The sequence below is a fragment of the Molothrus ater genome, unplaced genomic scaffold (genome assembly GCF_012460135.2).
Source record: "Molothrus ater isolate BHLD 08-10-18 breed brown headed cowbird unplaced genomic scaffold, BPBGC_Mater_1.1 matUn_MA502, whole genome shotgun sequence".
In the NCBI taxonomy this organism is placed as follows: Eukaryota; Metazoa; Chordata; class Aves; order Passeriformes; family Icteridae; genus Molothrus; species Molothrus ater.
In genome coordinates, this window is record NW_023416564.1 from 335,909 (window position 1) to 363,851 (window position 27,943).

Below are 27,943 nucleotides of genomic sequence, written 5' to 3' on the forward strand. Positions count from 1 at the left end.
CACAGAAGCCATCCTGCTGATTTTATGCCTTCTAAGGTAGCTGAGCTATCTTGGGTGTGATACAAATCTCCAAGAGCTCGTTAGACCTGGCTCGAGGAGACCCGGGTTACCTTTGCCTGCAACGGAAATTTGTAAGTCTCTGTTCTCACAGATGACTGAAGGCATGGCAGGAGAGGTGACAGGGGGCTCATTTCCTGGAAACAGAGGGAGAGAAGCAGCTCTCAGGAGTCTTCCTGATGGACACAGAGAGAGTTTCACCTTTCCCAGAGTCAGAGGGATCCACTTCCCCATGGATTTGCACAGGCTTTCTCATGGAGATCTGGTATTGAAGAGTACCCACCTTCAATATTTCTTCAATGGACTGCACATGATTGTGCCCAATGGGCTGAAACAAGAAAGAGGGAAGCACTGTGAGTTTGTTTGGGTATTTTACTCATTGGTAGCAAACAACATGCACTCAGGAAACATGAACTCCTGACCAGCAGCTCTAAAAATGTCACGCAAGTCCATTCATAATGGAGTGCTAGTAAGGAATAACAGTTTCATCTGAAGGGCAGTAAGGAACAGAGACCAAGCAGAGCAAGAGCTGAAACCACCAGTCACCTCCTGCAAGATCAATGTCTGGCTTCCCTGGCAGTCAGGAAACACTGTTTCCTTTGCTGACTTTTTATTCGTCTTATTAAGAAAGTATGTTTCTGCAGTCTCCTCCCTTTATTGAATATCACTTCCTTTAGTTGCTCTTGCAGCAGCTAAGCTTTGCCTGCAAAGGCATAGGCAGCCTCTGCATGTGAAGGAGTTGAGCAAAAAGTTTCATTAGTTAAGAAAAAACAGTTAGAAATAATAGTTTCCAATTCTAGAGAAATTCCCAGTTCAGTTCTAGAGAAGGAGTAATACTTGTCATTCACCCAAATAAGATCAGACTCATTTTTCTGAAGTGAGAAAAAAAACCCAACAAAACCAAACAACCTTGATTTAAATGCAACCCTTGCCAGGTGCAGTTGGTACTTGGCTTCCAGTTCAGAACACTGTTCCTACTCAGGTAACTCGGGCTGGCTCCAAGGCTGGGTCCTCCTGCCAAGACTGAGCTTTTGCTTGGGAAAGCATTTGACCATCATCACTTGAGCTCCTGGAAAGACATCCTACTACTTATTACACACAGTACTTGAACACAGAAAAAGGTTCAGGCTTTCAGGCACAGGAGCTTTTCTGAAGGACTAAAGCAGAGATCACAAACTTCCAACTAAGCCCAGGTAATGGACCAGATCTGCAAGGTTGCTTTGATTCTGGTGAGCATTTCTGGCACAAGAAAAGCACCCACACATGGAGCTCATGCAAGATAGAGCAGACTCTTCATCTGTTTTCAGCCAGCTTCAAGGAAGACCTCTTCCTTCTCCCTGAGAATAGCAGTGATCTTGAGTTGTCCTCAAATTCTTCTTCTTGCCTCCAGACTTTGTAAACTGCAGAGGAACACAGCTTGACTGGCCCTTTTTTTTTTTTTTTTTCCCGTTTGGTTGGGATTTTTTTACTCTTCTTTTTAAACACACTCCAAGGAAGATGCCACATTCCTGTTCTTTTCTGCACACTGACACTTCCTAATTCTTGGCCCTGCCATGAAGCCTCTCACACATCCCAGTCTGTCAGGGCAGGCAATACAAGGCCCTCTGCTGGGCTGAGGGGCTCCCAAAGACATGAACAAGGAGGCTGGCTTTACAAACAGCTTTGTTCAGGTCCTCGGAGAAGAGGTAAAACCTGGCACAGGAGGATGAGAGCTACATCTAAGCTTCATTGATGTACTATTTTAAGGCTTCTCACAGCTCATTTGGAAAGATGCCTTAAAGAGACCAGGGTGATATAGGAGAGCAAAGGTTCTGCTGTGGGGAAGAGGGGAAAGGGCTGTTCAGTGTCTCTGTGAAGGCAAAATGGGTCCCTGCACAGTTATCCCCTGTGGATTAATTCACTTTGCACTGGATTCTGCTTGCCTGTTCCAGCTGGAAGCCTCAAGTGTTCAGTGCTGCCAGGGAAAGAAGCCATCAGCAAGGAATTCCCAGCTGCAGGTGACATGTGCCTTAGACACTGAATGAGCCAAACTCCTGGCCTGGAAGAAATGGCTGTCCTAAGGGATGTCCAGGGAGGTCCCAGGAAGAATCCTATTTGGTGTGTGGCTGTTTAGTCTAACTGAGGCCAAACACTTTAATTCAAATGGAATTCAAAGCAGGAGGAGGGAAGAACAGCAGAGTTTCTTCTGCTCTAGACCTCTTCACTGTCAGGGTCCCTAATGGGCAGGGGTCTCCCCACAGCTCTTGTTTCACTCAAAACAGGAGGGAGGAGTGAGCTTTCAGCCAAAGGCCCCCCCTTGGTCAGCCTTCCCAAGATCCTTTCTCTGGCTGAGTCCTTCTCCTCCATGCAGCACAGGATGGATATTTCCTGGATATTATATCACTGGATATTTCCTAAGAGCCAAGGAGCCCAGCCCTGTGGCCCAATGACCTCTCCCATGCTGAACATCCAGCAGACAGGCTATAGATCCAGGGCTGCAGCCTCACTGTTTCTTCCTCCTCCTCCCTCTCCAGGCTTCAGCACTGCAGGACTGTATTACCAAAGACAGGTTCATCTTTCAGAGCAAGTAGAAGGAAGACTACATGACATCAACAGAACTGAAATGAGGAGAAAATGAAAAAGGGGGTTTTTCACTTACAGAGCCATTGTCCAAAACACCCATGAAAAGAAACCAGTCACTCAGGAGCCACAGTCCAGAGATCCCTACTGCAGAGGAGGATCATTCAGCATATTCACTGAAAGTTTCATCCCTCAGCTTCAAAATGGACTAATCCTGGAGTGAAAACTCCAGAAGGGCTAGACAATGATGCCAAAGGACAAGTGGGAACACTGCCAGATTTGGCACCAGAAGTCCAGGAAGGGTTTATTAATGACAAAATCTAGAAAGGAAGAAGAGGGCCAGAAATGTCTGATGCTGCTGCAGAGGTCTCAAGGGGACACTTGAACAGTGACAGTATTTAAGGTCTCCTGTCCTGACTGCCCTCAGACAGCAGAGTGTGAGGCAAGGGGCTGCGGGAGCAGCCTCTGCATTTGATTTGCATTCACCTCAGGTGCTGGTGCTCTTGGAAGTGCAGAGTCTGAGGAGCTGTCGCCGTCCCTGGTGCTCCCTGACCCCGACTTGCTGGGCTGTGCTGGTGCCACCCTCTTGTGCTGGGACTGGCAAACTCTGCAAGGACACCAGGTGACAAAATTAGGAAGCAGCAGGGGGGAAGGTTACTTACTTATTCCACTGACATGGCAGCATTCCAAACTAAAACTGAGCCCTGTGTTTGGGCACTGAGAGCAGAGGGGGGAAGGCCAGAGGAATACATTGCCCTGCTCCAAAAATAAAGCACCATATGAAAAAACACTCTGGGAATAATCAAACCTTTACTTCACACGCAGCCAGACAAGAATGCAGACAGGAGCTCACTGCTACATTGTAAAGCTGCATTCAGCGGACTAAAGTTGAAAAACATCCCAAAACGGCCCAGTGTGTTTCTGAAAGCCCCAACCCCCAAAAGAAACACTTCCAATAAAGGGTAACACTTTTCAGGATGGATTCTTGGTCAATGCAAAAACATAGGATCTACACACACACTGGGGGAGAGGAAGAGAAAAGAACAGAACAACTGGGGAAATACAAGTCTGGTTCTTAGGCAAACTCCAGCATGCTTAGATTATTCATTTCTTATGAGAGATTTCCTGAATCCCCCACAAAAATGAAACCAATTTTCAACAGCAGCCCTCAGCAGCATCAAACCAAAGCCCGCATCTTCAAGGGAAACCAGGAACCCCTTCCCCTCTCCCCCTCAAATGAAAAGCAGTTTTGTTTGGCCTAGAGGGTAGTTTGGGAACACAACTGTACCTTGGAGGACCAAGTGAGGAAGTTGGCTTTTCCACAACCTGTTTTGTTCACAAAAACAGAGAGGAGAGGGGGAGGCAAAGTCAGTTCAGGGATCTCAGCACAATGCAACAGGTGGGGATGATTTAAAGGCAAGTCTGTGTGCCTGCTGAAGGCAACATCTAAAACTGACTTGGTCGGCAGCACTCTCAGCACTCCCACTTCTGTCTAACACTCTCAGATAATGCTTTTGCTGACAATCAAGATAAAATGGGGTTTGTGCTTCCACACAGATGACATGCTTCAAGTGTTCATGAAAAACATCACATTGTAGACCAGAACTGAAACAAAAGTATGAGTCCCTGAAGCATTTTCCATTCAGCTACCTCCTCTGGCTCAAATATGTTACAGCTCTACAAATACAGAGCCTACTGGAAACAATGGAAAAGAGGGAAGAGAAGTTTGCTGCCACATTGGCCCACTCAGAAACACTCCAAGGCACAATGGCATCTGGTTCTCAGTAACGCATGGGGCTGGTTTCCCTTTGTTCCCCAAATGGAAATTTAAAAGGCCAGACATGAGGTAGCTGGTCCAGAGCCTTTGGATGAGGGGAGCTCAGGAAAGGCAACCCCCAGCTTGAGGGAGGAGCAACTCTGGCTGCCTGGCATGAGTTGTCAGTCTGGTTCTTGAACTGCTCTAGACGGTGTTACGCTCACAGACTGAGAGGAAGGCTGGTCTTACAACTCCAGCTTTATCCCTACTTCTCAGCCCACCCCAGAACATACTTTCAGGGCAAGCAACGTCTGCTGAGTCAACAGGAGCTGAGCCATGCATTTTTTCCCCAGCCATTTCTTTAATGTATGCAAAACATAAGCAAATACAGAGATCTGTTATGGAAGAGCACCAACCTTCAAAGTTTTTTCCCTGGATGACACATCAATGGGCTTCTTTTTCTGAAACAAGAATGAGGGAGGCAGAACAAGTTTGTTTTGGTCTTTTACTAATTGACATACCCACAGCAGCATTTGGTTACCAACAACTCTCGAAATGTCATGTAATTGCATTAATAATAAAATACTACTAAGGATCAAAAGGCCCATCTGAAGGGGAACTGGTAATGGAGGCCAAGTGGAAAACCAGCTGAAATTCCCAAAGTCATCTTTTCTGCCTCTGAGAAAAAGAGGAAACCCCTTTGGAACCTGGCAGTCTGGAAATATTGTTTTCATTCTTAAACTACTACTACTACTGCTGATGCTATTTATCATTACTGTTGTTATCATTATGTAAGTATGTCTGTGCAGTCTTCTCCCTTTATGGAATTCTACTATTCTACTATGAAGCAGCTAAGCTTTGTCTTCAAAGGCACAGGCTGGCTCTGCATTTAAAAAGTCGTGCAAAAAGCTTTCTTAGTTAAAAGAAAAACGGTCAGAAATAATAGTTCCCAATCCTTCTAAGCCAGTTCTAGAGAAAGAGGAATATTTCTCATTCACCCAAATAAAATGAGACTCCTTATTCTTCTGAAGACAACAGCAGTCTGGACAAGACACTGACTTCTGACACTTCTGGAAAGATGCACCACAGTTTATGCAAATTCTGGCTGGCTTTAGGCATCCTCTTCTTGCCCCTGCAGGATTTGCAAATCCCCAACTACCATTTCTCACTCTCCCATTGCTTGACAAAGTGATGGATTTAGCAGCCAAATTTGGACCAATTGAGGTTCTCCAGGGGTACCCAGAGACACGCTGAGGAGAGAAGTTGGCTTTGGGCTACCCCAAAGAGCTGAGTCCACCGTCAGCTGCTGGCAGAAGCTGGCAAGGACTCCACCCCTCCCTCAGAAACACTTTTTCTGGGCACTCACTCCTTCCCCTCCCTCGCCACACTCTCCAAGGAAGATGCAGCATCCCTGCTCCTTACTTCACACTGATACTCCCTCAGCTGGGCTTCCAAGCAGCAAGGACAAACACTGCCCATTGCTGGTAGCCTGAGGGCTGATTGCAGTACTTTGCACTTTCAAGAGTCTGAGATCCAGAAAGGTGCTTTGTCTTTTTGGCATGAAGAATGGCTCCTGCAGAAGGCAAGGCCCTGTAGTGCTCTACTTCTCTCAGCTTCCTCTTATTTTCCACAAGATATTGCCTTCAGTCCTTTGCAGCTGATCAACACCCTTTTCTAGGAAAAGCTGACTGCAGCCTCCAGCTCTTCCTTCTCCTTCCAAAGGCCAAACACTATTTGAAAACCATCTCCCATGGCCCTCCTGGACCAGCTGCCGTGGCTCAGCACTGTGGGCTCCCACATTCTATAGGGCACAGCAACATCCCAGTGGTGATGGAGGAGCCTGGCAAAACCCCAAAATGCACCTGGGAACCAAGTGCCTTTGACCTCTGGGGAGGCTGAGCCACCAACCAGGCAGGGCCTGTGTGCTTGGTCCCTTGGCCTCGAGGGACTGCCAATAACAGAGGACCCCAACAATTGAACTCACCTTGACAAGCTCAGGAGGAATTCCAGATTGTGGAGCTTTGGCTTCTGACCTCTGATTTGAGAGACCTTCATTGCGGTCCTTGTAGTTCTGCTCAGGGTTAGGTGCGATGCCCAGTGATTCTGGTGAGGATTCTCTCCATATGTCCTCATATGGATTTGTCTTACTGGAGGCCGGCCTGTGACTGGGGGCCTGTGAGTTGGATTTGGGCTGTTTTGGAATCCATATGGGAATCAGAGGGGACTCATGGCTCAGGAGCATCCTGGGGTCCCACTCGCCCAGCAAGTTCTTAATGCGCCTTGACAGCGCATCTTCTTTATTGGTCTGCAACACAAGAATAGAGGGGGAAATGTCAGAAACACCCCAAGCAAGAGATCCAGCTCAGCAAGAGACATTGCTCAGCATCTTCATGGAATGACCATGCATCCCCACAAGGGCAGTTAGGAAAGTTCAGTGCAGCAGATGGGAAGATGATATGTTTGCAGGGATCAGGCTCAAGTCTGCTACAGCCCATGCTGAAGACACAGCCCTCCTCTCCCACCCCAAGCCTCCTTCCTTCTCTCCTTCCAGCCTGCACTCCACTCCCATTACCTTGTAGGGCTTGGCAAAGAGGGGAGTCTTCTCCAAAAATGGATCTTCCTCCTCTGGAGCTGCCTCCCTCTTCTGCTGCAGAATACGGATCAAGCGTCTGATGTCTTTCCAGCTTTCAGACACAGACAGAGGAAAGAGAGTTAGCACTCGAACCCCTGTTTATACTCCGTGCAGAAACTGGGGCATTCCCACAAGGGCACATGTCCAGCAGCAAAGCGGTGTTGAAATTCTCAGGATGCTGACAGTGGACAGATCGGTTTTGTCCAGTGTGTTCTGTGCCCCAGAGCAATGAGACACACAGGGGACAACACACATCCTTCTCAGGGATTGCTACTCCTGATCCCAGCCATCAAGAAGTGTGGGAAGGGAAAGACTCTCCTCCCATTTCCTTGTGAAATCACAGGGGTGATCAGCACAGGAGCTGGCATGTAGTGACATGAGCCCTCTTGTAGTGATTAATGGGAGAAACTGGCAGTCTTGTCCTCCTTCAGACCTCTCACCCCAGTCTCCCCCCTTGTGAGTCAAACAGAATCTTCTATTCTGAAGGTGTTTCAACTTTCAAGGCTTGAACTTTGTCCACTTTATAAACAACCTTGGAAATTCACTCTATTTTAAACATATCTTTGGAAAGCTGCTTCCCTAGAAAATCATGTAGCTGCATTTAAAGCCATCCTATCAGCGTAATTAGAAAGGAGTTCTCAGACATTCAGAAAACACCAGGTCAAATCCCCCTGTTCCTCCTCAGCCACATATGCATGTACTCAGTCACACCTGCCCCACAACAAAACGCCAATAAAGTGTCCCATCATGGGAAACCAGATCCTTTAAATTATCCCTGGCCTTTGAAAGACTACTGCAAAATGAGGGAAACTCTGGCTCTGATATTTATGGACATCGGGGAAGGGAAAGCATGCAGGCACAGTGGATGCAGGTATCTATTTCTACTCTACTGCACAGTCTTCTCTATACATACAATTCATAAATTCTTCTTTGCAAATCCAACTTCCCATGTGTCCCGTGTTGCAAGGGGAGAGCCTTGTCTGCTCCAGCAGTGACATTACTCCAATACCACACCAATAATCAGCTCCTGAAAGTTTAATCATTCCTAGAGCCGAGGCACAGCTGCCTCATCTCATACTGAGGGGCCCTTACTTAAACTAAACAGGTTTTTGCACTGGATGGCATTCCTAATTCAGAGTATATAAGTCTGCCATCTACTGAAATGCCCAGACTTTTTAGATAAGCCTATAGATCTCCCAGTCTCCCCAGCCCTGTAGACACCTTTGCTGCCCATTGAAGGTGTTTGTCAAGATGCTCTTCAAAGCCTTTGCAAAGCTGAGCTCTGCTGCCATTCACAACCCTGCACAGTTCCCTTGAGGCCAGGGAACTTTGGAAGCTTTGGGAACTGCACCTCCAGGCTTAGCACCAACATGCCCAATACCTGGGAGCCTTGGTGCAGGGGGACTGCACAGTCCCAACCCCTCCATCTCCAGGGGGAAAACAGCTCAGCAGTGGAAACTTAAAAATAGTCCTGTACTTGCTGCTGCTGCCGTACACTTGATGTGTCACCAGGAAAACCCCAACAAGCTGACTGTTCAAAGAGGCAGATGAAACTGAATGCCTGCCCTGAAATATCACCTCAGTTCTCATCATCTTCAAGTATGTTCCACAAGAAGTAAAAACTCGCACAAATCGCCCCCACCCCAAAAAAACACAACTCGTGCTTTGCTACAGACTGAAACAGGAAAATACTCCCAGACCGAAAGCATCCCAAACTGCAGAAGGGAGAGCCCTGGCTCCAGTAATAAGAGATTGGTTTCAGAAAGTTCAACAGACAATCTGCCCTGACCCGTGATAACATCCAGGCCCAGGTCTGTAACAGAAGCTCTTAAAATACCCATGTGCTCTGAAGCCACTCTCACTGTCAGGACAATCCTTACTTCATTTGTCCCACTCCACAATTCTGATTCTTGCATTGGAGGAGGAATTCTTTTTCTAAACCATCACAACATTCATCACAGCATCTGGGAAACCAAGATTACTTCAAATTATTTCCTACCTATTGTCACGGTTCTGGTTGTCCGTCGGTTCCATTATGAAGCCTCAGTTTGAGTCACTCTCTTCCAGAGAGTCACCTTGTCTGGAAGAGAACAAACAGATAATCACCAGGAGTGATTATCTGCACAAGTTCGTGCCTAGAGGGGAGGTCAAGATCTCCAGGGACTTGCTTCACTTAGAACCTGGAGCGGCCGACTGGGAGTCATTCCAGTGCTCCCAAACATAAACCATCCAAACGCACGTAGAGAGAGAATGGGAGAACCAAGAGATCCATTTTCCCCTTCCCCCAGCAGTGTTGCTGCATTTCAAGTCAGCACTTAACTCCAGATTTGGCCAAGAGCACAAGAAACCAGGCCACTGCTACAGGCTCCAGGAAATTTACTTCAATTTTCAGAACAAAAGCGCCCTAAGAACCCTGCCCGTAGACAACAAAATGGCAGCACTTGTGGAAAGAGGAAGGAAAGAAATGGAGGGTAAAAACCATAAAAAGACAATTCTATATGAAAAGGTAACAATATTCTCTCAGCAGATGCAAGAAGGAGTCTTGAAATGCAAGATCTCAAAAATGCAGAAAAAGGACTGAAAACATTTACATTTAAATTTCTGACATTCACTTGCAGCATCTCACACTCTAGAGGGAGCCGATTTCTCACTGGGGAGGAGGCTGCAGGAGCATCCTGTGAAGTCTTCTGAATCACCCCACTAAGGACAACTGGTGTGAAACAAGAGCACAGACACTTGGGGGAAGAGGTGAAGCAGCTGAGCTCTAGGCCCATGGCTTTAACACCAGGGAAGGGACCAGCAGGGAACCATTCTGCAAGCCACAGAGAGACACAGGCCATTACAGATGGGAATCCTGTCAAACCCCCACCTCCCCATGCAGCTGGGAAGCCTAAGAATAGACACTCACACTAAGCTCAGAGGACACATCTGGAAGCAACACTGCATCTTTGCCTCCTCACCATCATGAAAACCAAAATGTTGGCTGGGAAACCAACTGCCTTAAAAGAACAAGGTGCCCACTTGAATTTAAAGAAAAATGAAGGTGGGAGAATTAGCAAGCGCATACAGGGAGAAGTCATTCCAACTTCTTTCCAACTTCTGTTGAGTGGACCTGGACCTATTGACATAACTTGTGTAGAGAGACATGCACACCCACTTGAGAATAAACAGCATGGCTGGGAGGCCTGCTCTGTCACCAGTTTATCCTTAAGATGGCCACAAAGCACACAGGTGGCCAGCAGGAAATCTAGATTCCACTGAACAGTCAAATGCCCTTGACAAGGCCAGGTTTTCAGCCACATTGGAGCTCCATGGATTTGAGGTTGTGCAGGCGGGCGGCATTAACCTGATGCTATTGGCAAAAGGCACAAATGCTCTTGCAACCAAGCTGTGCTTCTGAACATAAACTTTCCTCGCTGTGGAGAGGAAAGCAGGCACCCCAGTGACTCTGATGGGAATTCTTACAAGCTTTTGACAGCACTTCTTTTGGCCAGGCTCATTTCTGCATCCCATAGCAGGACATATTTGATTGCTCTTCTTTCTGCCTTCTCCATCCAGCCAGAGGCAAAGAGGTGTTCTAATGAAACAAGGAAGCTTGGAAGCTGCTTGTAAACTTAAACCTTATGTACCCACCTCAAGAACTTTTCCTTCAAATGTTACTATCACTAAACTTCACACGATATTTTTATGGACAAAGCTTGGTGTTTCGCATATATTGAGGTATTTGAAGGGAAAACTTGACATAGAGTCGGAGAACACACCAGATTCATAGAACCGCAGCCCCATAGAAGCATAGAATGTTTTAGGTTGGAAGGGGCCTAAGATTTCACCTTGTTCCACTCCTCTGCCATGGGCAGGGACGCCTTTCACTAGATCAGGTTTCTCAAAGACTTGTCCAACCTATCCTTGAATGATTCAAATATTCTGGTGGCCATTGTTCTTATATACATATGATATACAAATATAGATATAGACAAGGCCACTGTAATTATAATAGCCTTGAGCCTTAAAATGGGAAAAAATATAAATAAATAGCTTTGGCTTCATGTTGGGATGTGAGTGTTTCCACATGGACTTTGCAACCTCCCTCTGGAGTCCCTGGCTGTGACAGTTCAACTGTAAGAGCAGCCTCCAGCAGCTGCTCCCACTTCCAACGGGGCAATCCCAGGCCCCAGCTGGGGCACCTGCTGCAGGCACTGCCCAGGAAAAGCCTAGAGCTCCCCCTGCCACACATCTGCCGGGTCTGCCCTTAAGCCTCTCCTTCTCAGTGCTGGCACCTTTTGGCAGCACATGGGGCAGAACCCGGGGGCCTTTGAGCTTCCCATGTCAGCCTCCTTTCCCAGGGATTGCCTGGCTCTTCTGCTCTTCAGAGACACTTAAAATTCAAGCTGCATCAGCAGCAAGCCCTCCTGCAACCTTGCCCTCTCCCCTTGAAAGGGATTTGTCCCACTGCAAGCTGGGGAATAATAATGCTAAATGGTTGCATAAAGAAGGCTTTAAAGGCAATTTCCCCGGTCAGTGACTCTTTCCCAGCAAACTGCTGTCAGCTTGCAGAGGCAGGAGCAAGAGCCTGGGTTTGAAGGTGTTCCTGTTGGTGCTCAGTGCTGGAATGCAGCAGAGACAGCCATGGCTGGCCTGTTGGCCCCATGGCAGCAAAGCACAGAATTACCTGGCACAAGCCACCAGGCTTGTGGGCGATGGATGGCTCCCGAGTGGCAGTAAATGCGCTGCGAACAGGCTTTGAGGCCAAGCAATGCTCCCTGCGTGGAGCTGTGCTCGCTCTGTGCTGCTGCACTCTGCGGAGCACTGCCCAAGGACAGTTGGCAGAGCCCGGGCAACAACGGAATGTCCCAGGCAGTATCCAGGTGCCATGGGGGGGTCAGAGGGCATGGAACCCTGCTGGAACCTGCCTGCAGCCCCTGCTGCACCATGGGAACCCAGGCCTGCCAGGCAGCAGCACACGGGCTCTCCCCAGGGTGGACTCCCTCTTGGCACCGTGGTGTCTTCTCTGGCTCCAATCTGGGGTCATCTTTTTTTTTTTTCACATTGACTTTTTTATCCCAGAGGCATTACCGCCATTATTGATGGCCTTCATTATTGCCAAGGATGGGTACATCTTGGTGTTATTTTTAAATGAACTATTTCATTTCTAGTCAAGAAAAGGAAAGTGACAAATGCTAAAAACCAATCACATAAAGCCAAGTTTTAAAATTATGGAAAGCAATATATGAATAAATTATGTTTATTCCATCGTAACCTGTTTCTTCATTTAATTTGATTAATTCAGGTTGTTTGATGCTCTGATATCAAAAATGTCTTCCTTTCTTGTGCTGCTCCCAACATTTGAACATTACTGTGAGAACTTTTTGGCATACTTTAGGATCCATCCTCATTTATCCCCTCCAGCTCAGAATATTCCATGATTTAGGACCAACGTCCCCGTACTCAGCACTGCTGAGGGTGCATCTGGAATCCTGGGCTCGGGTTTGGGACCACACTATGAGGCTGGGGCATGTCCAGAGATGGCACTGGAGCTGGTGAAGGGCTGCTGAGGGAGCTGGGCATGTTCAGCCAGGAGCAAAGGAGGCTTGGGAGGCACCTGCAGGAGGCTGCTGCTGCTCTCCCCGGCAGCCTGAGGGCAGCTGTGGCTCCCAGGCTCAGAAGGGCTGAGCAGCTTTGCCAAGAGCTTCCTGCCACATCCCCTGGGGGAATTCTTAAAATCAGAGAGTTTTGGGAAAGCTTCAAAAGGCAGGCCTCAGAGACAGCAGAGCTGTGATTGGAGCTAAGCAGTAGCCGTAAGATTTGTCAGCAGACAAATGATAGAAGAAGTAGAAAAGTACGGACAAATAGAACTATGGCCTGTGTATTACCATCTATCTAGAATACTCCCTAAGCTACAGAAAAGTATATCTAGCAAGATATTAGGAAGTTCTAAGCTTAATAATAGAGCTCTGTGCATTGTATTTTAAGGCTTACAAGCAGGTCTTTTATTCAAAATAAGCATTGTTTTAACCAAAGGTGTCTGTGCCTATAGTGATTGGATAGAACTACTGCCAATATGTTTTTGCTTTGTGTGATTGGTCAGAAAACTTTTGTGTTGTAACACTGAGTTCTTGTCTGCTGTCAGGGACACGAGCTGCTGGCATCTTCCCATTGGCATAACCGTGTAAAGAGACTGATGCTTTTGGTTATTGTGAACTGACAGAGTTGGGCTGTTTGGACTTGGGAAGAGACCTTATTGTGGCCTTTCTGTACTTTACAGTCTTTTTAGTGGGGCCTGTTTTAATAGGACAAGAGGTAATGGTTTTAAACTAAGAGAGCATAGATTTAAACTAGCTATCAAGCAGAAGTTTTTTACAGTGAGGTTGGTGAAAACCTGGAACAGGTTACCCAGAGAGGTGGTAAATGTCCCATCTCTGGAAATGCTCCAGGTCAGACTGGATAGTGCTATAAGCAATCTGAAAATGAAAATGTCCCTGCTTATTGCAGAGGGGCTGGACTAGGTGACCTTTAAAGGTTCCTCCCAGCCCAACTGAACTGTATATAGCTTCTGGCCTTAAAGAGGTGATTTTTTAAAATCCATTTATAAAGAAATTGCCTTACACAGCAGTCACCCAGAATTTGCTAGTACTCCTACTAGCTCCCTTCCTACTTAAATCCATCCTAGAAAGTTACTAAGACCATAACTCTTCCAGGAGCAGACCTTCATTTTTGGGTCTCCATCTTCTGAAAACAGATCTGTGCAGTCCAGAGCAGCTTAGCACCAATAATGCAGCTTTCTCTTGTACTTAGCAGCCCCTCTGTTGCTGCAGCAGAACAGAGATAATTTTTCTTCATATAAAATCTGGAGAGACTGGTACATGTGTCCAGACTGATTTGACCTGCAGTACTTCAGTTATGGGACGGTTTTTTGTTTACATAATCTCAAGCTTTGTATAGATGTTCTCATTGGAATAGATTCCTGGTTATAAATATAGCATATAAAACTCTGATACTGAAAACATTTTAAAACTTCAACCTTTATTTGACCTCCTTGTCTCCACATAGGCAGGGATATTATATAAATGAAAACGTTGCCAAGCAATCTCTGTTTTAAAAGATGTCTCTGTGTTCAGGTAGAGTCTATGCAGTAGGTGGACATGATGGAAATGAACACTTAGGAAGCATGGAAGTATTTGACCCTCTCACAAACAAGTGGATGATGAAGGCATCAATGAACACAAAGAGGTATATATGTCCCACACTCCCAAGTCGTAGTCTGTGGTCTGCCATTTCTTGCTGATGTTGAAAAACATCCTGTCTGTCCTGCTTTTTTTTGGTGCTTCCAAACTGTTCTATTTCTAGGAATTTCTTTCCCCTATTTTGGAGCTTTATGCTATGAATGTATCACCCTTCTGTTCTTTTTTTTGGAGGAGCTAGCTTCTGGACCAGGTACATCTACTCCAGCTGTGCTTACATTCTGTTATCCAGGGCCTTTCTGCCGTGCCCAGTAAACAACTTGGAACTGATGAACTGGTTCTGTGCGATTTTTGCTCTTTTTAGGAATGAGTGAGATAACTGCCAGCATAACATGAGAAGTGAAATACTTCATAGTGAAAATGAAAAAAGTTAAATGCTACAGCAGGAAAAAATAGCTGCCTATGTTTTTCGCACAAAAGGCCAGAAACACACAATCTGAAAGTCAGATTGAGGACTTTTTTTTGTCTTGACATTTAAGTTTCTTATAAGGAGTTACTGGACTCACAGATCTGTATTTTTTTTCTGCTGTTATTTAAATCAGTGTCCCTAATTCTGCATTCTGTTGTGTTGTTTGTTGTTTTTCAAAGCATCACGTGCAAGTAGAAGTGAAATAATAAGTATGGCTTAAGTCTGAAAGCTATTTGTAGCTGTGACCTAGTTAAAGTAGAAGACCCAGACTCCTAGAAGTGGCTTGCTCTACTTCTTCCATCCTGCCTCCACCCCCAGGGCATAATCTCAGCAACAATCAGCCCTAGATTTCTGTGACATTTATTACTGAGTACCCAGGTAAATGAAAGGGCTGCTGTGCCTTGGCCACCTCCCAGCTCCACTCCTCCTATTCATGGAAGTCTTGGAATACTTAGTGGAGAAAAATGCCACCATGAAGTGGTGTCAGTGTTACCTGCTGAGGCAAAAGGTAAGGCCAGGATACTGCCACAGTGTTTGGTCTGTAGAAGGATTGTGCCTCCCTTGCTCGTGCCTCAACCTTCCCTCTTTAATGAGACAACAGTGTTGTCAGTAACATGGCAGTTCACCTCACTTGGTGGTTAAAGCAGAAACTTAATGCTTTTATTCTAGACCTACTTTCAATTTTATAATACTGATTGTACTCTAATATTAGTCATTTATTAGAAACAAATCTGACAACCATTTTAACACTCAATTAAAAAACACCAGAATGGAAGAAACCACAATTAAATCTTGATAGAATTCAGCTATTTAATATCCAGCACAGGTTTGCCTTTTAATATGTATTAGTATCACCCCCAATCATTCTCAAATGGTAGCAGCCAGCTATAGCAGGTTTTGGTTCATCTTCAGATTTAATAAAATAGAGAAATCATATCTAAGACATTGTCATGTATCCAAATATGTGAGCAGAGGACTTGGCCTTAGAGGTGACATTCAGTGAAAAGGACACATGTGTGCAGTGGGCCAGCAACATGATTTTCTATAAACGTCACTTTTAAAATTTCCATTACTCTTTTCCCCCTCGTTTGAAACAGGTGCCATTCCTGTACCGTAGCACTTGCTGTGTGGCTCCCTCTGGTTAAGGACTTGCACTGAGGTGTTGCTGCTGTGGTTTCCTAGGAGAGGCATCGCGCTGGCGTCCCTGGGCGGCCCCATTTATGCCATTGGGGGCTTGGATGACAACACGTGCTTCAGTGACGTGGAGCGCTATGACATCGACTCAGATCGCTGGAGCACCGTGGCTTCCATGAACACTCCCCGGGGAGGCGTCGGCTCCGTAGCCCTGGTGGTGAGTCACTGCTGGGGAGCCCACCTGCTTTTCAAAGCTGCCTTCACAAGGCAGAACACAAGGCCTGAAACAAAATGCAGCTGGTGGGTCTGAGCACTTCTAGTCATCAAAATCTTGTGCAAAATGTGAGGATACTTAAGATAATACTCATAGCAAATTGAACTGTTTCAACAGTATTTGAGGTACTGGGAGGAGTACTGTTCTAATGATATGGATAGTGCTTCCTATCTCGCTCAGCTGACTGGATTGCCATGGTCATTATGTTTAAAGGTACCAAATGCATGCTCTACTTTAATCCCCCCATGCTCTGAAAAATAGCTGCAACACTACAAAACTGTTGCACTTCTTTCATTGGAAGAGATAGAATTTATGTTAGATAATTAAACCTGTTGTTGGAATTCTCAAATGAAATGGATATACCACATTTTCATATAATTTTAACACTGCTTATGAAAAGCTGAGTAAAGGCAACTACATCACGAATAATCTTTGTACAACTGTTTTCCAGAACCATGTCTACGCCGTGGGTGGCAATGATGGTGTAGCATCTCTTTCCAGTGTGGAGAAATATGATCCCCACCTGGATAAGTGGATAGAAGTAAAAGAGATGGGCCAGCGAAGGGCTGGGAACGGTGTCAGTGAGCTCCACGGCTGCTTGTATGTAGTGGGTGAGTAGGGATGTGGCATTTTGTAGTGCTGCTGCTGCTGCTGCTGCTGCCAAGTGCTTGGCTTTGGAAGAGGCTGTTGTTGCTAGAGGAACTGGGAACAGATAGAGCTGACCTGTACTTGGTGTTCTTGGGCAGGAGAAGAATGCAAGCACAACCAGGTCATGCTTAAACGAAGGTACGTTAGCAAGGAAATGAAAAGCAGCTCCTAACCCACATTTCAGGAGGGCTGATCTGTTCAGGACAATACATCTTTTTAGAAAATCCTCTCAAGACTCACTATTCTTGAGTTTTCTTTTAGGAAACGATTCTTAAGTTCACGTGCTTTCAAATATAACTCCAGTTGTGATCTGAGTGTAGACAACAGTAGCTTTTTTTGCACTTATTCCACAGCTTCTTGTCTTGTGTGCTAGCTTGTATTTACCTGCTTTCCTAAGAGAGGAAGATGCCAAGTAGGTGTGCCACAGTGATAGTTTAAAAAGCTCTGACTTGTGTATTATTGTAAGTGCTTAAATAGAATTTGAACAAAATGCTCCTCTGACAGTTTCCCCAGCAAGAGGAATGCATCACTTAGTCTTATATGAATTTTTTTCCCCTGCTCAAATATTTGCCAATGCTGTAATTTGAGAACACTGCTAGAGTGTTTTGCATAAAGTAAAATAAGTTTGAGACCATTCTTTTACTGGTGTTAGGTTTCTTTCTCTTCCAATTGGGAAGCTGTTTCATTATAAATACGATGAATTTGGAGGGAAAAATAATAAAATTGGAATCCTTGCAACTTGAGTAGAAGAAAGTTATTGCTCAGGTGATGCTTGAACAGTGAGAAGAGGGTGAGCTGTTGGATTAATTTTTAGGAGCTTGTAAAGTTCTGGTAAGGAGAGTGCTGGACAGGACCCCGAAATGCTGAGAATACCTGATAATGCCAGTCTTGGATATTCCCTGCACCAGGAGTGCCAAAAGCTGACCCTGTGATGGTTGTTTGCAGGTGGGTTTGATGACAACTCACCCCTGAGCTCAGTGGAGCGGTTTGACCCACGCTGTAACAAATGGGAATACGTGGCAGAGCTCACAACTCCAAGGGGTGGTGTTGGCATAGCAACACTGATGGGAAAAATTTTTGCAGTTGGAGGTCATAATGGCAACGTGTACCTGAATACAGTGGAAGCATTTGATCCCATAGTGAACAGGTAATTTCCAATGTTTTGTTTGTCCTAATAAGACAAGGAAATCTGCCTGTATAAAAACATAGCAGCCTAGAAGCAGTGTGCAGGAGAAGCCTAGCTGTTGTTTCCTGGTAATAATTGAGTCATATCCATGGCTATCAATGCAGGACTGCTGCTTATATCACTAGGGCAATCTTGTAAGTATTTAAGCACCTCCTCCTCCTCCTCTGCTCCTCTCTAATCCTTCTTGTCGCCCTTTCATTCAGTAACAATCTATATTCTTCTACTTGTTTCAGTCTGATTTTGCACTAAATGGGGTGCACTTTTGTGCAGAGTGAAGAGCTAGGCAGTGTAATAGAATTTCAGGCACAGAAAATACTTTCAGGTTGCTCAGAAAGGGCAGGAACTTACTGTTCTTTGTCTCCTGCAGGTGGGAGCTGGTGGGCTCAGTGTCACACTGCAGGGCAGGGGCGGGCGTGGCCGTGTGCTCCTGTCTCAGCAGCCAGATCCGGGATGTGAGCCAGGGATCCAGCAACGTTGTGGATTGCATGTGAGCTCTGCCGCCTCCTCCAAATTCCAAAGGAATGCTACAAGGGAGGCACCACAGAGCTTCTAAATACTGTGTTTTGTATGGTAGGTTAAGGAAAAAAAATCCAGTACATTTTCTTTGTGAAAATGGTATTTTCTGCAACTGTAAAGCTTTTGGTGGCTTTCTATCAATAGTGATACAGAAAAGCCTGTGAAAACATGGAATAAAAGTGTGACCCACAAGAAGAAACCTGCCAAGAACGTCAATCATCCCATTTTTGAGAAGCTACAATTTCAAAATCATTTGAGGCAGCTGTTGCAAGGACTCAATATTAGCTGGAAATCAGGCATGTGGTAAGGAGAGCAGCAGCAGCTACTGCTGCTGAGCTTCCCCCAGTAGCCCTGCTACATGTTCTCTGGAGGACTCGAGTGCCATTTCATTTAACTTATTTTCTGGAATGGAGTCTTAAATGTTTCCCAGTTGTACAAGAGCTTTGTAACAGAAGGTGTCTCTAGTTTTAGAGGTAACGACATCTCTGATGTACCCTGAGATAACTGAGGCAGAGAAGTTCACCACTTATCTCCAAAGGGAATGCTGGCAGCAGTGGAAATTGCAGGGATTCTGTCTGAAAACTGTCTTTCAAAGTACTTTCTCAAGCTAGTAAACTTGATAGAAAGCTGGAAAGATTCTTGACCCGAGTTTAGCCACTGGAATACTGCCATTCTCTAGTCTTCCATAAAATTTGTAGTTACTACCCCCTTTCCAAAGGAGAGTTTCTGTTGAGAGATCCTGAAGTAACTGGTATAATTTGTCCTAGTTTGAGATGATAGTGTGTAAAAATGTAGGCTTCAGTGGTGTTTTGAATCACCATTTTTATAGCAAATGGAAATGCATAATAAAATTTGTGGTATTCTGTAAAACTTTTTAAGTGCAACGCTGGAAGACTCGACTGATTTCAGTATCCAGTAGCAACTCTGGTAACATTTTTGAGTTTCTTGCTCTTTTAAGGGAGCAGATAAATAACCTCAAAACCTTAAATGAATCAAAGAGAGTCAGCAAGAAAGATAATTGGGAACAAACCAGTACTTCCATCAAAAATTGAGATAGCAACATAACAGCCCTGCATACAAAGATGTCTTGTTACACCATTACAAACCCTGAATCCCGAGTGAAGTCCTGCAGGAAAGACTGCAGATTCCTGTTCCTGCATCACCTTGAACAGACCAACAACTGACAATCCTTCGTGACCAAAGTTTCACAATTACCAGGTTGTTCCCAATGCCCAGGGAGAGCAGCAAACTTCTCTGTATTCAGGACCTGGAAGAAGCAGGACAGCCAGGGTGAGGAGGCACAGTCGTGTTCTTCTGCTAAGTTACCATCATTTGGCTTTCCTGCCCAAAATAGCTTTGCACTTTGGTGTACTTTTTGCACCCAGAGACAAAGGGAATGGTACTGTAAATAATGAAATATTGCAATAAAACATTTGTACTTCAAAGCACCTCATTTGTTGTGTGTCTGGAGCATACTGGTGCTGAGAAACATTACAGCATTGAGTATTTTTGGTTTCTGCAGTCAATATTTCTCAACAGGAAGCTTCTGTTAGCAGAGAGAATCCTGCATTACCGCCATGGGCTGCACCACCCTGCTGCCCTCCTCACAAGGATGTGGTTACCCTTGTGGCTCTTGACCTGACTCTGACGTGTGAAAAGGAGGGATAAAGGTTCCCCCTCTGGGACCAAATGGATGTCCTGGCTAACATAAACCCTGAGTTTACCAAATGGCCCTGACTGTGTGTAGTGGTTTTGCATGGGAGGCACTCACGGAAGTGATGTAAAGAGAGAGCTGATACACCTCTGTGAACACTCGTGTGAAAAAATGAAAAATCATGGGAAATCTCTTTCTTTTCTGGTTGGCAAAGAGGTAACAGTGGCTGGGCCAGGCGGCCCCTGCTGCGGGCCAGGCCCCCTTCTAAACCAAAACCACTGTGCTGTGAAACCAGGTAGCCTGGCAGTGCGGGTTTCCAGCTGATGCATTTCTCTCCTTGGTAGGAAAGTGTGGCACCCGTGGGTGCACACATGCGTGTGGGTGACACATGCGTGTGAACCACACTGAGCACATCACCTGCCAGGCACCAAAGGGAGAAGCAGCAGGGAAATCGGGTAACAGCAAAAGCTCTGGCATTCTCTGCCATGTGGGAAGAGCTGGAAGTCACATGGTACTAGCTCTGAACAGGATCCTAAAACAGGCATCTCATTTGTATTTTGATATACACCCCCGCCCCAACACTCTTGTTCAGGGCTCTGGAGGTGTATCCCTAAGGACTGGCAAGATAATTGCAAAGCAGGTTTGTAAGGAACAGCCTGTTCCCTGAACAGTGGTCTCCCACACTGTTAATCTTGGATGGCACCACAGCTAAATACATTTTGTACAGAACTGGTTTTAGAATCGCTATTGCTGGAAGTGTGCTAATGATGACAAAGTATAACAAAGTATAATGATGACAAAGAAATAAAAATACAGGATTACTGTGGTGACAAACTGCAGTGACCTACCTGCACATAAAGCTGTTGTGATTTGACACCTGTCCTGGCAAAGGCATCGTGATGACAAAAGAATATCCCCTCCATTCCATGCTGAGGGACAGAGCAGCCACGCAGTGCTAGAAGGCCCTACCCCCCACACCTTATTTATTTATGTTCAAAGGGGATTGTGGTCCGTGTGGTTATACTATCCTAGCTTCAAATACTATTTAATACTCCTCTTTCCCTATGGAATTTCATTCCTAATCGAGCCATTCAGACAGCAAAACTCTTTGCATTTGATATCCTGCTAAAATACTCAGAACAGAAAGTTTTATAAGGCAAAGCATATCATACTTGTATTTTTTTAAATATAAACCAAATACATGTGTCCACTCCTATCAGAAAGACTGCAGACTTCCCTCCTGTTTGAACACTGGCTGTGTGACAGTGGTCACAGGGGTCCGAGGATGAGGGAAGAGACGAGGATCTGACTCCATGTTTCAGAAGGCTCGATTTATTATTTTATATATATTATATTAAAACTATACTAAAAGAATAGAAGAAAGGATTTCATCAGAAGGCTAGCTAAGACTAGCAAAGAAAGAATGAATAACAAAGGCTTGTGGCTGGGACAGAGAGTCCAAGCCAGCTGACTGTGATTGGCCATTAATTAGAAACAACTGCATGAGACCAATCACAGATGCACCTGTTGCATTCCACAGCAGCAGATAACCATTGTTTACATTTTGTTCCTGAGGCCTCTCAGCTTCTCAGGACGAAAAATCCTAAGGAAAGGATTTTTCAGAAAATATCATGGCTACATTTCACCCTTTTTATTCTAATTAAATTAAAAAGAAAAGTGTTTGTCATTTCATCTGCTGTGCCCATGCAGAGGAAAGAACAAACACTTACCCACTGGTTTCCAGAGGACATGAGCCACCAGATCTTTTCTATGGGAACTCCACTTCAACAAGACCATTTCATCTGCACTGCTACCACCACCCTAACTAGCAGGGTGTCAGGTTGTATTCTGACTGTGTCAGTGGTTTTTCTTTTGTATTATTGCATGTATTTTGGGTGTTTTCCCTTTTTCTAATAAATTGTGTTTCTGACTTGGAGTCTCTCACTGGTTTTGCTTTCAAACCAGAACAAACAGTCATCTTGTTCATGTCCTAGAATAGCCCCAAGTGAAAACAATGAGCATCTTTCCTAACCTATTGCAGGCCCCTGACCTGGCTCAAGGTTGAAATACAATGGATTTTTTTAAATTTTCTGTTATTTCATAGAATCATAGAATGGCATGGGTTAAAAGGGACATTAAAGATGGTTTAGTTCCAACCCTCCTGCTATGGGCAGGGACAGCTCCAGGGACGAGGAATAAATAAGGTTTGATAGGTAAAATGGGGAGGGGGAATATGGACCTTCCTTCCACCCATTAGAGCAGCTTATCCCTGAAATGCACTCAGAATTTTAATAGAGTGAACATAAAAGGCCAATCCCTTGAAGATGCAGAAGGACCCAGCCTTAATCCTGGTGGTCCTGCAGGGCCAGAAGGCAGAATGACTCCAGGCAGGAGCACTTTCTGCAGAAACCCCATTTGGAAATGTAGGCAGTTTGCTGGTATTTATTGTTCATTTTCTTGAGCCTCAAACCCACAAACAGGCATTTTACAAAGGGGGTACTGCTAAATCTGTGCAGGCCTGTGTTGCCTTCTTGTGAAGGCCGCGATGACCTGGTATCGGAGTCCAGCACTGCGATCTCCTCCTTGGGATCCCTCGTGGCCAATAACGGACGCTGACACCAATGTGGTGGATGGTTAAAGGCGTTTATTGAGGGGTCTCAAGGCTATTTATGGACTAAGGGGCTTCTCTACGTCAGACAGGGGTTTGGCTATACTTTCTAGGGTTAGTATGGAGTGGAAAGTTACTGGCATGCATAGGTTAGGGGGGCTACACGTTTGGCTACATTCCAAGGGTGATCCTTATCTATGGGGAGAGGGGGCAGAAGGATTCCTGTAATTTTCCGTCACAGGCCGAAATCTTCCGAACGCCTGTCCCTATACCTACCACACTTCCCCCCCCTCTTTCACAAATGAACGAGGTAGTCCTATACATAGGCATTGAAATGAGGTAGGAGGTTGAGATCTGACTAGGGAAAGGGTCTTGGGAAACCTGAGTAAGTTTCTGCCAGTCAAGTCTCTCGTGACTGGCAGTGTTCTCTGTTGAATTCACAGTAATTGTTGCTGTCCCACGAACAGGATGTTAGCCCATTCTAGGCGGGCCTGAACAAATGAGACTAGCTTGTTCAGCAGGCATGGCCCGAAGGTAATAGCTAAAAGCAGCATTGCCAATGGACCTATTAGGGTAGAAATTAGGGTGGTTAACCATGGTGATTGATTGAACCAGGATTCGAACCAGCCCTGTTGGGCTTCCCTGTCTTTCTGTCTCTGAGCCAGTCTGTTTCGGAGTTCTGCCATGGAGTCTCTAATGACTCCTGTGTGGTCAGCGTAGAAACAACATTCCTCTTTCAAGGCAGCACACAGGCCCCCTTGCTGCATGAACAGGAGATCCAGTCCTCGCCTGTTCTGCAGGACCACTTCTGAGAGCGAGGAGACTGACTTTTCTAGAAAGGAAATGGATTTCTCGATCCTCTGCAGGTCCTCATCGATGGTCATCTGCAGCTGGGACAGTCCTTGGTGTTGAGTTGCTAGGGCTGAGACACCTGTTGCCGTTCCAGCCACTCCTAGGCTGAGCAGCATTGCGATAGTTATACCTGTTAGTATTTCTCTCTTGTGGAGCCGGCTGTTTTCTTCGAAAAGGTGGTACACCTCTTCGTCTGAGTGGTACAGGATCCTAGGGATGATCAGAACTTGAACACAAAAGTCGTTAGAGTTATCGAATTTGGCCAGAAACACGCAGGGACTCACTCCAGATCTCTGGCAAACCCACATCCCAGATGCGGATGGGACTACCCACTTATTATTCTTCCTGTCAGGCTCAACTACTTCGGTGCAGACGTCGCCTTTCCGCTTAGCTAGGGTTGCATTGCCAAAGCATCTGCCCTGACCTGTGACTTGACTCAGGGTAATTCCTTTGCGGGGTGTGTCCCATCTGCACTGGCGAGGGGCATCGGCTGTGGAATAGCTGAAGGGGGTATCTAAAGCGATTCCTTCGTAAAAGGGGGGTTTAACATCGTAACAAAGCCAGCAGGAGTCGGTTAGGTTAGGGTTAGATTCATTCAGGGATAGAAAGGTAGCTTCTAACATGCGAAGGATTGGGTCCGGGTCCGACCTGGCTGATTGGCCTATCTGGAAGGCTTCTTCATCACCAGTCGGGACCTCGGTGACTCTTGTGGGCAGGGGTTTGGGGTAGGTCATGTTTCTCCCTTTCTGTGTGCTTTTGATTACTTTGTTGGGCCCACCTGCTCTGGGTGCTGACGGTTGGAGTCTGGTAATTCGCACATTCACGCACTTTCCTGACCCTTGAAGGACTACTGTCCACATTTTGCCCACGGCCCAGCTAGGGTGATTTGGCTGCAAAACTGTCATGTTACAGTGAGTGCATTTCCGGAATTTGGGGACTTTATGGTGGTTTCGATAGAAACTTCCCTGAAGGAAGACGGGTGTTTTGCAACCTGCGGGTGCCCAGGTGAACTGTAGGAATCTGTCGGGCTCTTGTGGGTCCCACCCGGGTCCTGACGGCCTGGCGTCTGTAACTATTGTTTCGCAGCCCCAGTGCCCACAGTATCCCCACCCTGGGCGATTGCAATAACTTTTTCCTGGGTTTGAGGCTGGGCACCAGTAAGTTAGGTACATGTGTGTGGCGTGTGAAGAATGGGGGTCTACCTTTGGCTGTTCTGGAAACAGGCCGGTGATGCGAAGCACGAAGGACGGGGCGTTTGGCGTGGTGATGTCTCTGAGCATCTTGTCACCATCAAGATGTTGCATGACCCACCTGAAGGGCTGGTGAGGGTAGTGGTCTGGGCTGGCTTGCCCTCCGGTGACGAGCCCCAATAGCATAATCACACAGAAACACCGTTGTTGCTTGGGTCTCGCCCGTGTGGGTCTCTCAGGTGCTGTCTGGCGGCTCGGTGGACTGTCACTTTCCTCTGGGAGGGGAACGTACGCATCCCGGGGAAGACCCATAAGCATGTCCTGTAAACAGAAACTCACAATTCTCATCAGTCTTGTCCCGCCCAGTGTGAAGGTCGGGCTTGATTGACCTAAGCGGACACCACCTAATTTCGCCGTCCTTTTTGACAGCCGCGTACCCTCGTCCCGTGAGCATCAACCTCCAGCCCCGCTCCGCGAATGCCTAGCTCATTTCTAATTGCGACCTGCGGGCCTTCCTCTAGTGCTCTGGTGGCCCAGTGTTTTTGGACGGGGCTGTTTGTTTCATCCCCCCTAGGAAATTGATTCAGTGCTAGCAAGGCGGTTGCTAGTATGTGTGCCTGATCTCCCGGGGGAATAGAATTGGCAAAACCCTCTGCTTTTGCCAACACCTCCAGCCTGGTTTTCAGGGTTTGATTCGCCCGCTCGACTATGGCCTGCCCGGTACTGTTGTACGGGATACCCTGTACTAATGTGATGCCCCATTTCGAGGCGAATTCTTGTACTGGTTTGGAGGTGAAATTGGAACCGTTGTCAGTTTTGATCTGTTTGGGGATACCAAGCCACGCCATGGCTGTCAGCCAGTGCTGAATTGTGGCTTTAGAGTTAGTTTTGGGGTGCTGTGTGGCCACGATCATTCCGCTGAAAGTGTCCACCGTCACAGCAAGCCACGCTCGGGGCTTCAGCAGTTGACACAAGGTGAAGTCTGACTGCCAGATTTGTGAAGGCTTGAGACCTCTCGGGTTGACTCCACTGGTCCACAGGGGTGACTTCTGGCAGTAAGGACAGGTCGCCACCACATGTCTTGCGTCTGCTGTAGAAATCCCGCACCTCTTCGCCAGGGCCTTGGCCCCGATATGGAGTGATTCATGCAGCTGACGAGCTTCCTGCAACGTCCATACGCCTTTTGCTGCGGCGTCCGCCTTGTCGTTGCCCGTCTGGAAGTAACCTTTGATTGGATCGTGGCTGTTGGCGTGAATGATGGATACGGTGCCCTGTTGTGAGGAGAGCGCTTCTTCCAGCATTAGGGCTGCTGTAGATGTTGACACACCTGGTCCTGCCATGGCTAGGCAAAGCCTCACCACGAATATAGAGTCCGTTACTATATTGAGGTGTTCATCTTTGAAAAGTCCGCACGCTAAGACCACTGCTGTCGCTTCCAGTTGCTGCACTGACAGTGTGGGGTCACATGCTTTAATGCAATGCCATTGCTCCCCTGCCTGCCACACTGCCGTGGCAGTAGAAGTCGTGGAGGAAGCGTCCGTGAAGACCGTTGGTCCTGGCTGCGGTTGGTCCTTGACCTTTAGTGGTATGTCTATTTCGACGATGGTCAGCAGCCGAGTCCAGGGTGGTTTTGCAGAGTAGGAGATTTCTCCTCCGAAGCCGGTGAGAGCAAGGGCTAGGTGCTCTGAAATTGCGGGTGATTCCGCAGACGGTTGCTTGCGAAAGGGAAGGTGTATTCTCGTTGGTTCAGTTCCTAGGTGTCTCAAAGCGAGTTTCCTGCCTTTTCTGATGAGGTTGGCGACGCATTCGATTCCCGGGGAGAATGCACGAGCAGATCTCCCGAGGACTACCCATTGGATCGGTTGGGATTTTTCGGAAGGTCCTTGTGCTAGTGCTCCCACTCCGCCCTTTGGTGTGAAGTGAACGTATAAGTCCAGGGGCATGGCCGGGTTCCACCTGGCTAGCGTGCTAGTGGACATCTGCTGGTCGATGAAATCGAGGGAGCTCGCCGCTTGTGGTGTCAGTTCCTTGGGTTCCCAGGGGTGTTGTCCCTTCAGGAGGTCATATAAAGGGTCCATGACCTCGGGGGGGATCAGGACGACATTGCGGACCCACTGCAGCGATCCCACTAGGCATTGCACATCGTGAAGTGTCTTGATATCCCAGTTGATCTTTACCTTGGGAGGAGTCACGTAGGAACTTGTGATTCCCACTCCCAGGAAGGTCACACAGGGTCCTCTCTTGACCTTTGCGCTTGCGATCTCGAAGCCGTTGGCCCGGAGGGTTTCTGTGATTGTAGACACCAGGTGGTCCACCTGGCTCGTCGATGGTGCAGCGACTAGGATGTCGTCCATGTATTGGATGATGGTTGCGGCAGGGTAGGAATGTCGGACTGGCATCAGTGCTCTGTCCACGGTGACCTGGCAGATAACAGGACTGTCCACTAGGCCTTGTGGAAGCACCCTCCATTGGAAACGGAGGTTAGGCCGATTACCGTTTGGAAACGCCACGGAAAAGGCAAAGCGTTCTCTGTCGTCCGGATGCAGGGGTATCGAGAAGAAACAGTCTTTGATGTCCAGCACTGCGCACGGCTGTCCCTCAGGGATAGCTGAATTCATGGGTAGCAGTGTCTGGACTGGACCCATGGGTCGAATCGTCTTGTTCACTTCTCTCAGGTCGTGGACGAGACGATAACCCTCTCCGGACCTTTTGGGGATTACAAACACAGGGGTGTTCCATGGACTGGTGGAGGGTTCTATGTGACCCTTTTGCAGTTCGCGGTTGACCAGTTCCGGCAAAGCTGCCACTCGAGGCTCTGACAAAGGCCACTGCTCCCTCCAAATAGGATCTGACAATTTCCAAGTCAATTTGATTGGCAGCTGAGGGTGTACAGCAGTGGCCCTTATGATAAATTTGTGATCTTGACTCCTAGCATAGCAAGGACGTCCCTTCCTATCAGCGGCGGAGAGTTTTGCAAAATGTAGGGGTAAATTGCTACTGTCTGTTCTAGTCCCTTGTCCGTGTGAAGTGTTATAGCCACCAGCTGGGTGCTTTTCCACGCCCGGGTTTGTCCCCCCACCCCGTTCACTGGAGGGACTTCCTTAAACTGCCAATGTCTGGGCCAATGTGACTGGGGGAGAATCGTGCAGTCTGATCCCGTGTCTACCCAAAACTGAAGTCCTATGATGTGGGGGTCCCGACTGCCATAGAGGCGGCATGTCCCCCACACC

General features: G+C 46.9%; 2 protein-coding genes across 2 annotated transcripts; one reads left to right on the forward strand and one right to left on the reverse strand.

The window, feature by feature from the left end:
* Nucleotides 1-80: 80 nt before the first annotated feature.
* On the reverse strand, nt 81-4,710 carry LOC129047093 (AF4/FMR2 family member 1-like). The gene is made up of 5 exons (XM_054518246.1): nt 4,666-4,710; nt 3,905-3,942; nt 3,103-3,223; nt 341-385; nt 81-194 (listed from the first exon to the last, which is right to left on the reverse strand). The coding sequence occupies exons 1-5, from the start codon at nt 4,708-4,710 to the stop codon at nt 81-83; spliced, it is 363 nt and encodes a 120-aa protein (XP_054374221.1).
* A 1,752-nt stretch (nt 4,711-6,462) lies between these two features.
* LOC118700984 (kelch-like protein 8) lies at nt 6,463-18,384 on the forward strand. The gene is made up of 6 exons (XM_036405573.2): nt 6,463-6,478; nt 14,120-14,231; nt 15,834-16,002; nt 16,511-16,670; nt 17,653-17,854; nt 18,261-18,384. The coding sequence occupies exons 1-6, from the start codon at nt 6,463-6,465 to the stop codon at nt 18,382-18,384; spliced, it is 783 nt and encodes a 260-aa protein (XP_036261466.2).
* The last annotated feature ends 9,559 nt before the right edge of the window (nt 18,385-27,943 follow it).

Excerpts from the sequence above, each read along its gene's own strand:
- LOC118700984 (XM_036405573.2), top strand. Across the intron at positions 14,232-15,833 it reads GCATCAATGAACACAAAGAG|GAGAGGCATCGCGCTGGCGT; the intron begins GTATATATGTCC and ends GTGGTTTCCTAG. Across the intron at positions 16,671-17,652 it reads CGGCTGCTTGTATGTAGTGG|GTGGGTTTGATGACAACTCA; the intron begins GTGAGTAGGGAT and ends GGTTGTTTGCAG.
- LOC129047093 (XM_054518246.1), bottom strand. The coding sequence starts at position 4,710 with ATGGCTCAGCTCCTGTTGACTCAGCAGACGTTGCTTGCCCTGAAA. Across the intron at positions 3,943-4,665 it reads AGACGTTGCTTGCCCTGAAA|GTTGTGGAAAAGCCAACTTC; the intron begins GTATGTTCTGGG and ends TGAACAAAACAG. Across the intron at positions 195-340 it reads CCATTGAAGAAATATTGAAG|GAAATGAGCCCCCTGTCACC; the intron begins GTGGGTACTCTT and ends CTCTGTTTCCAG.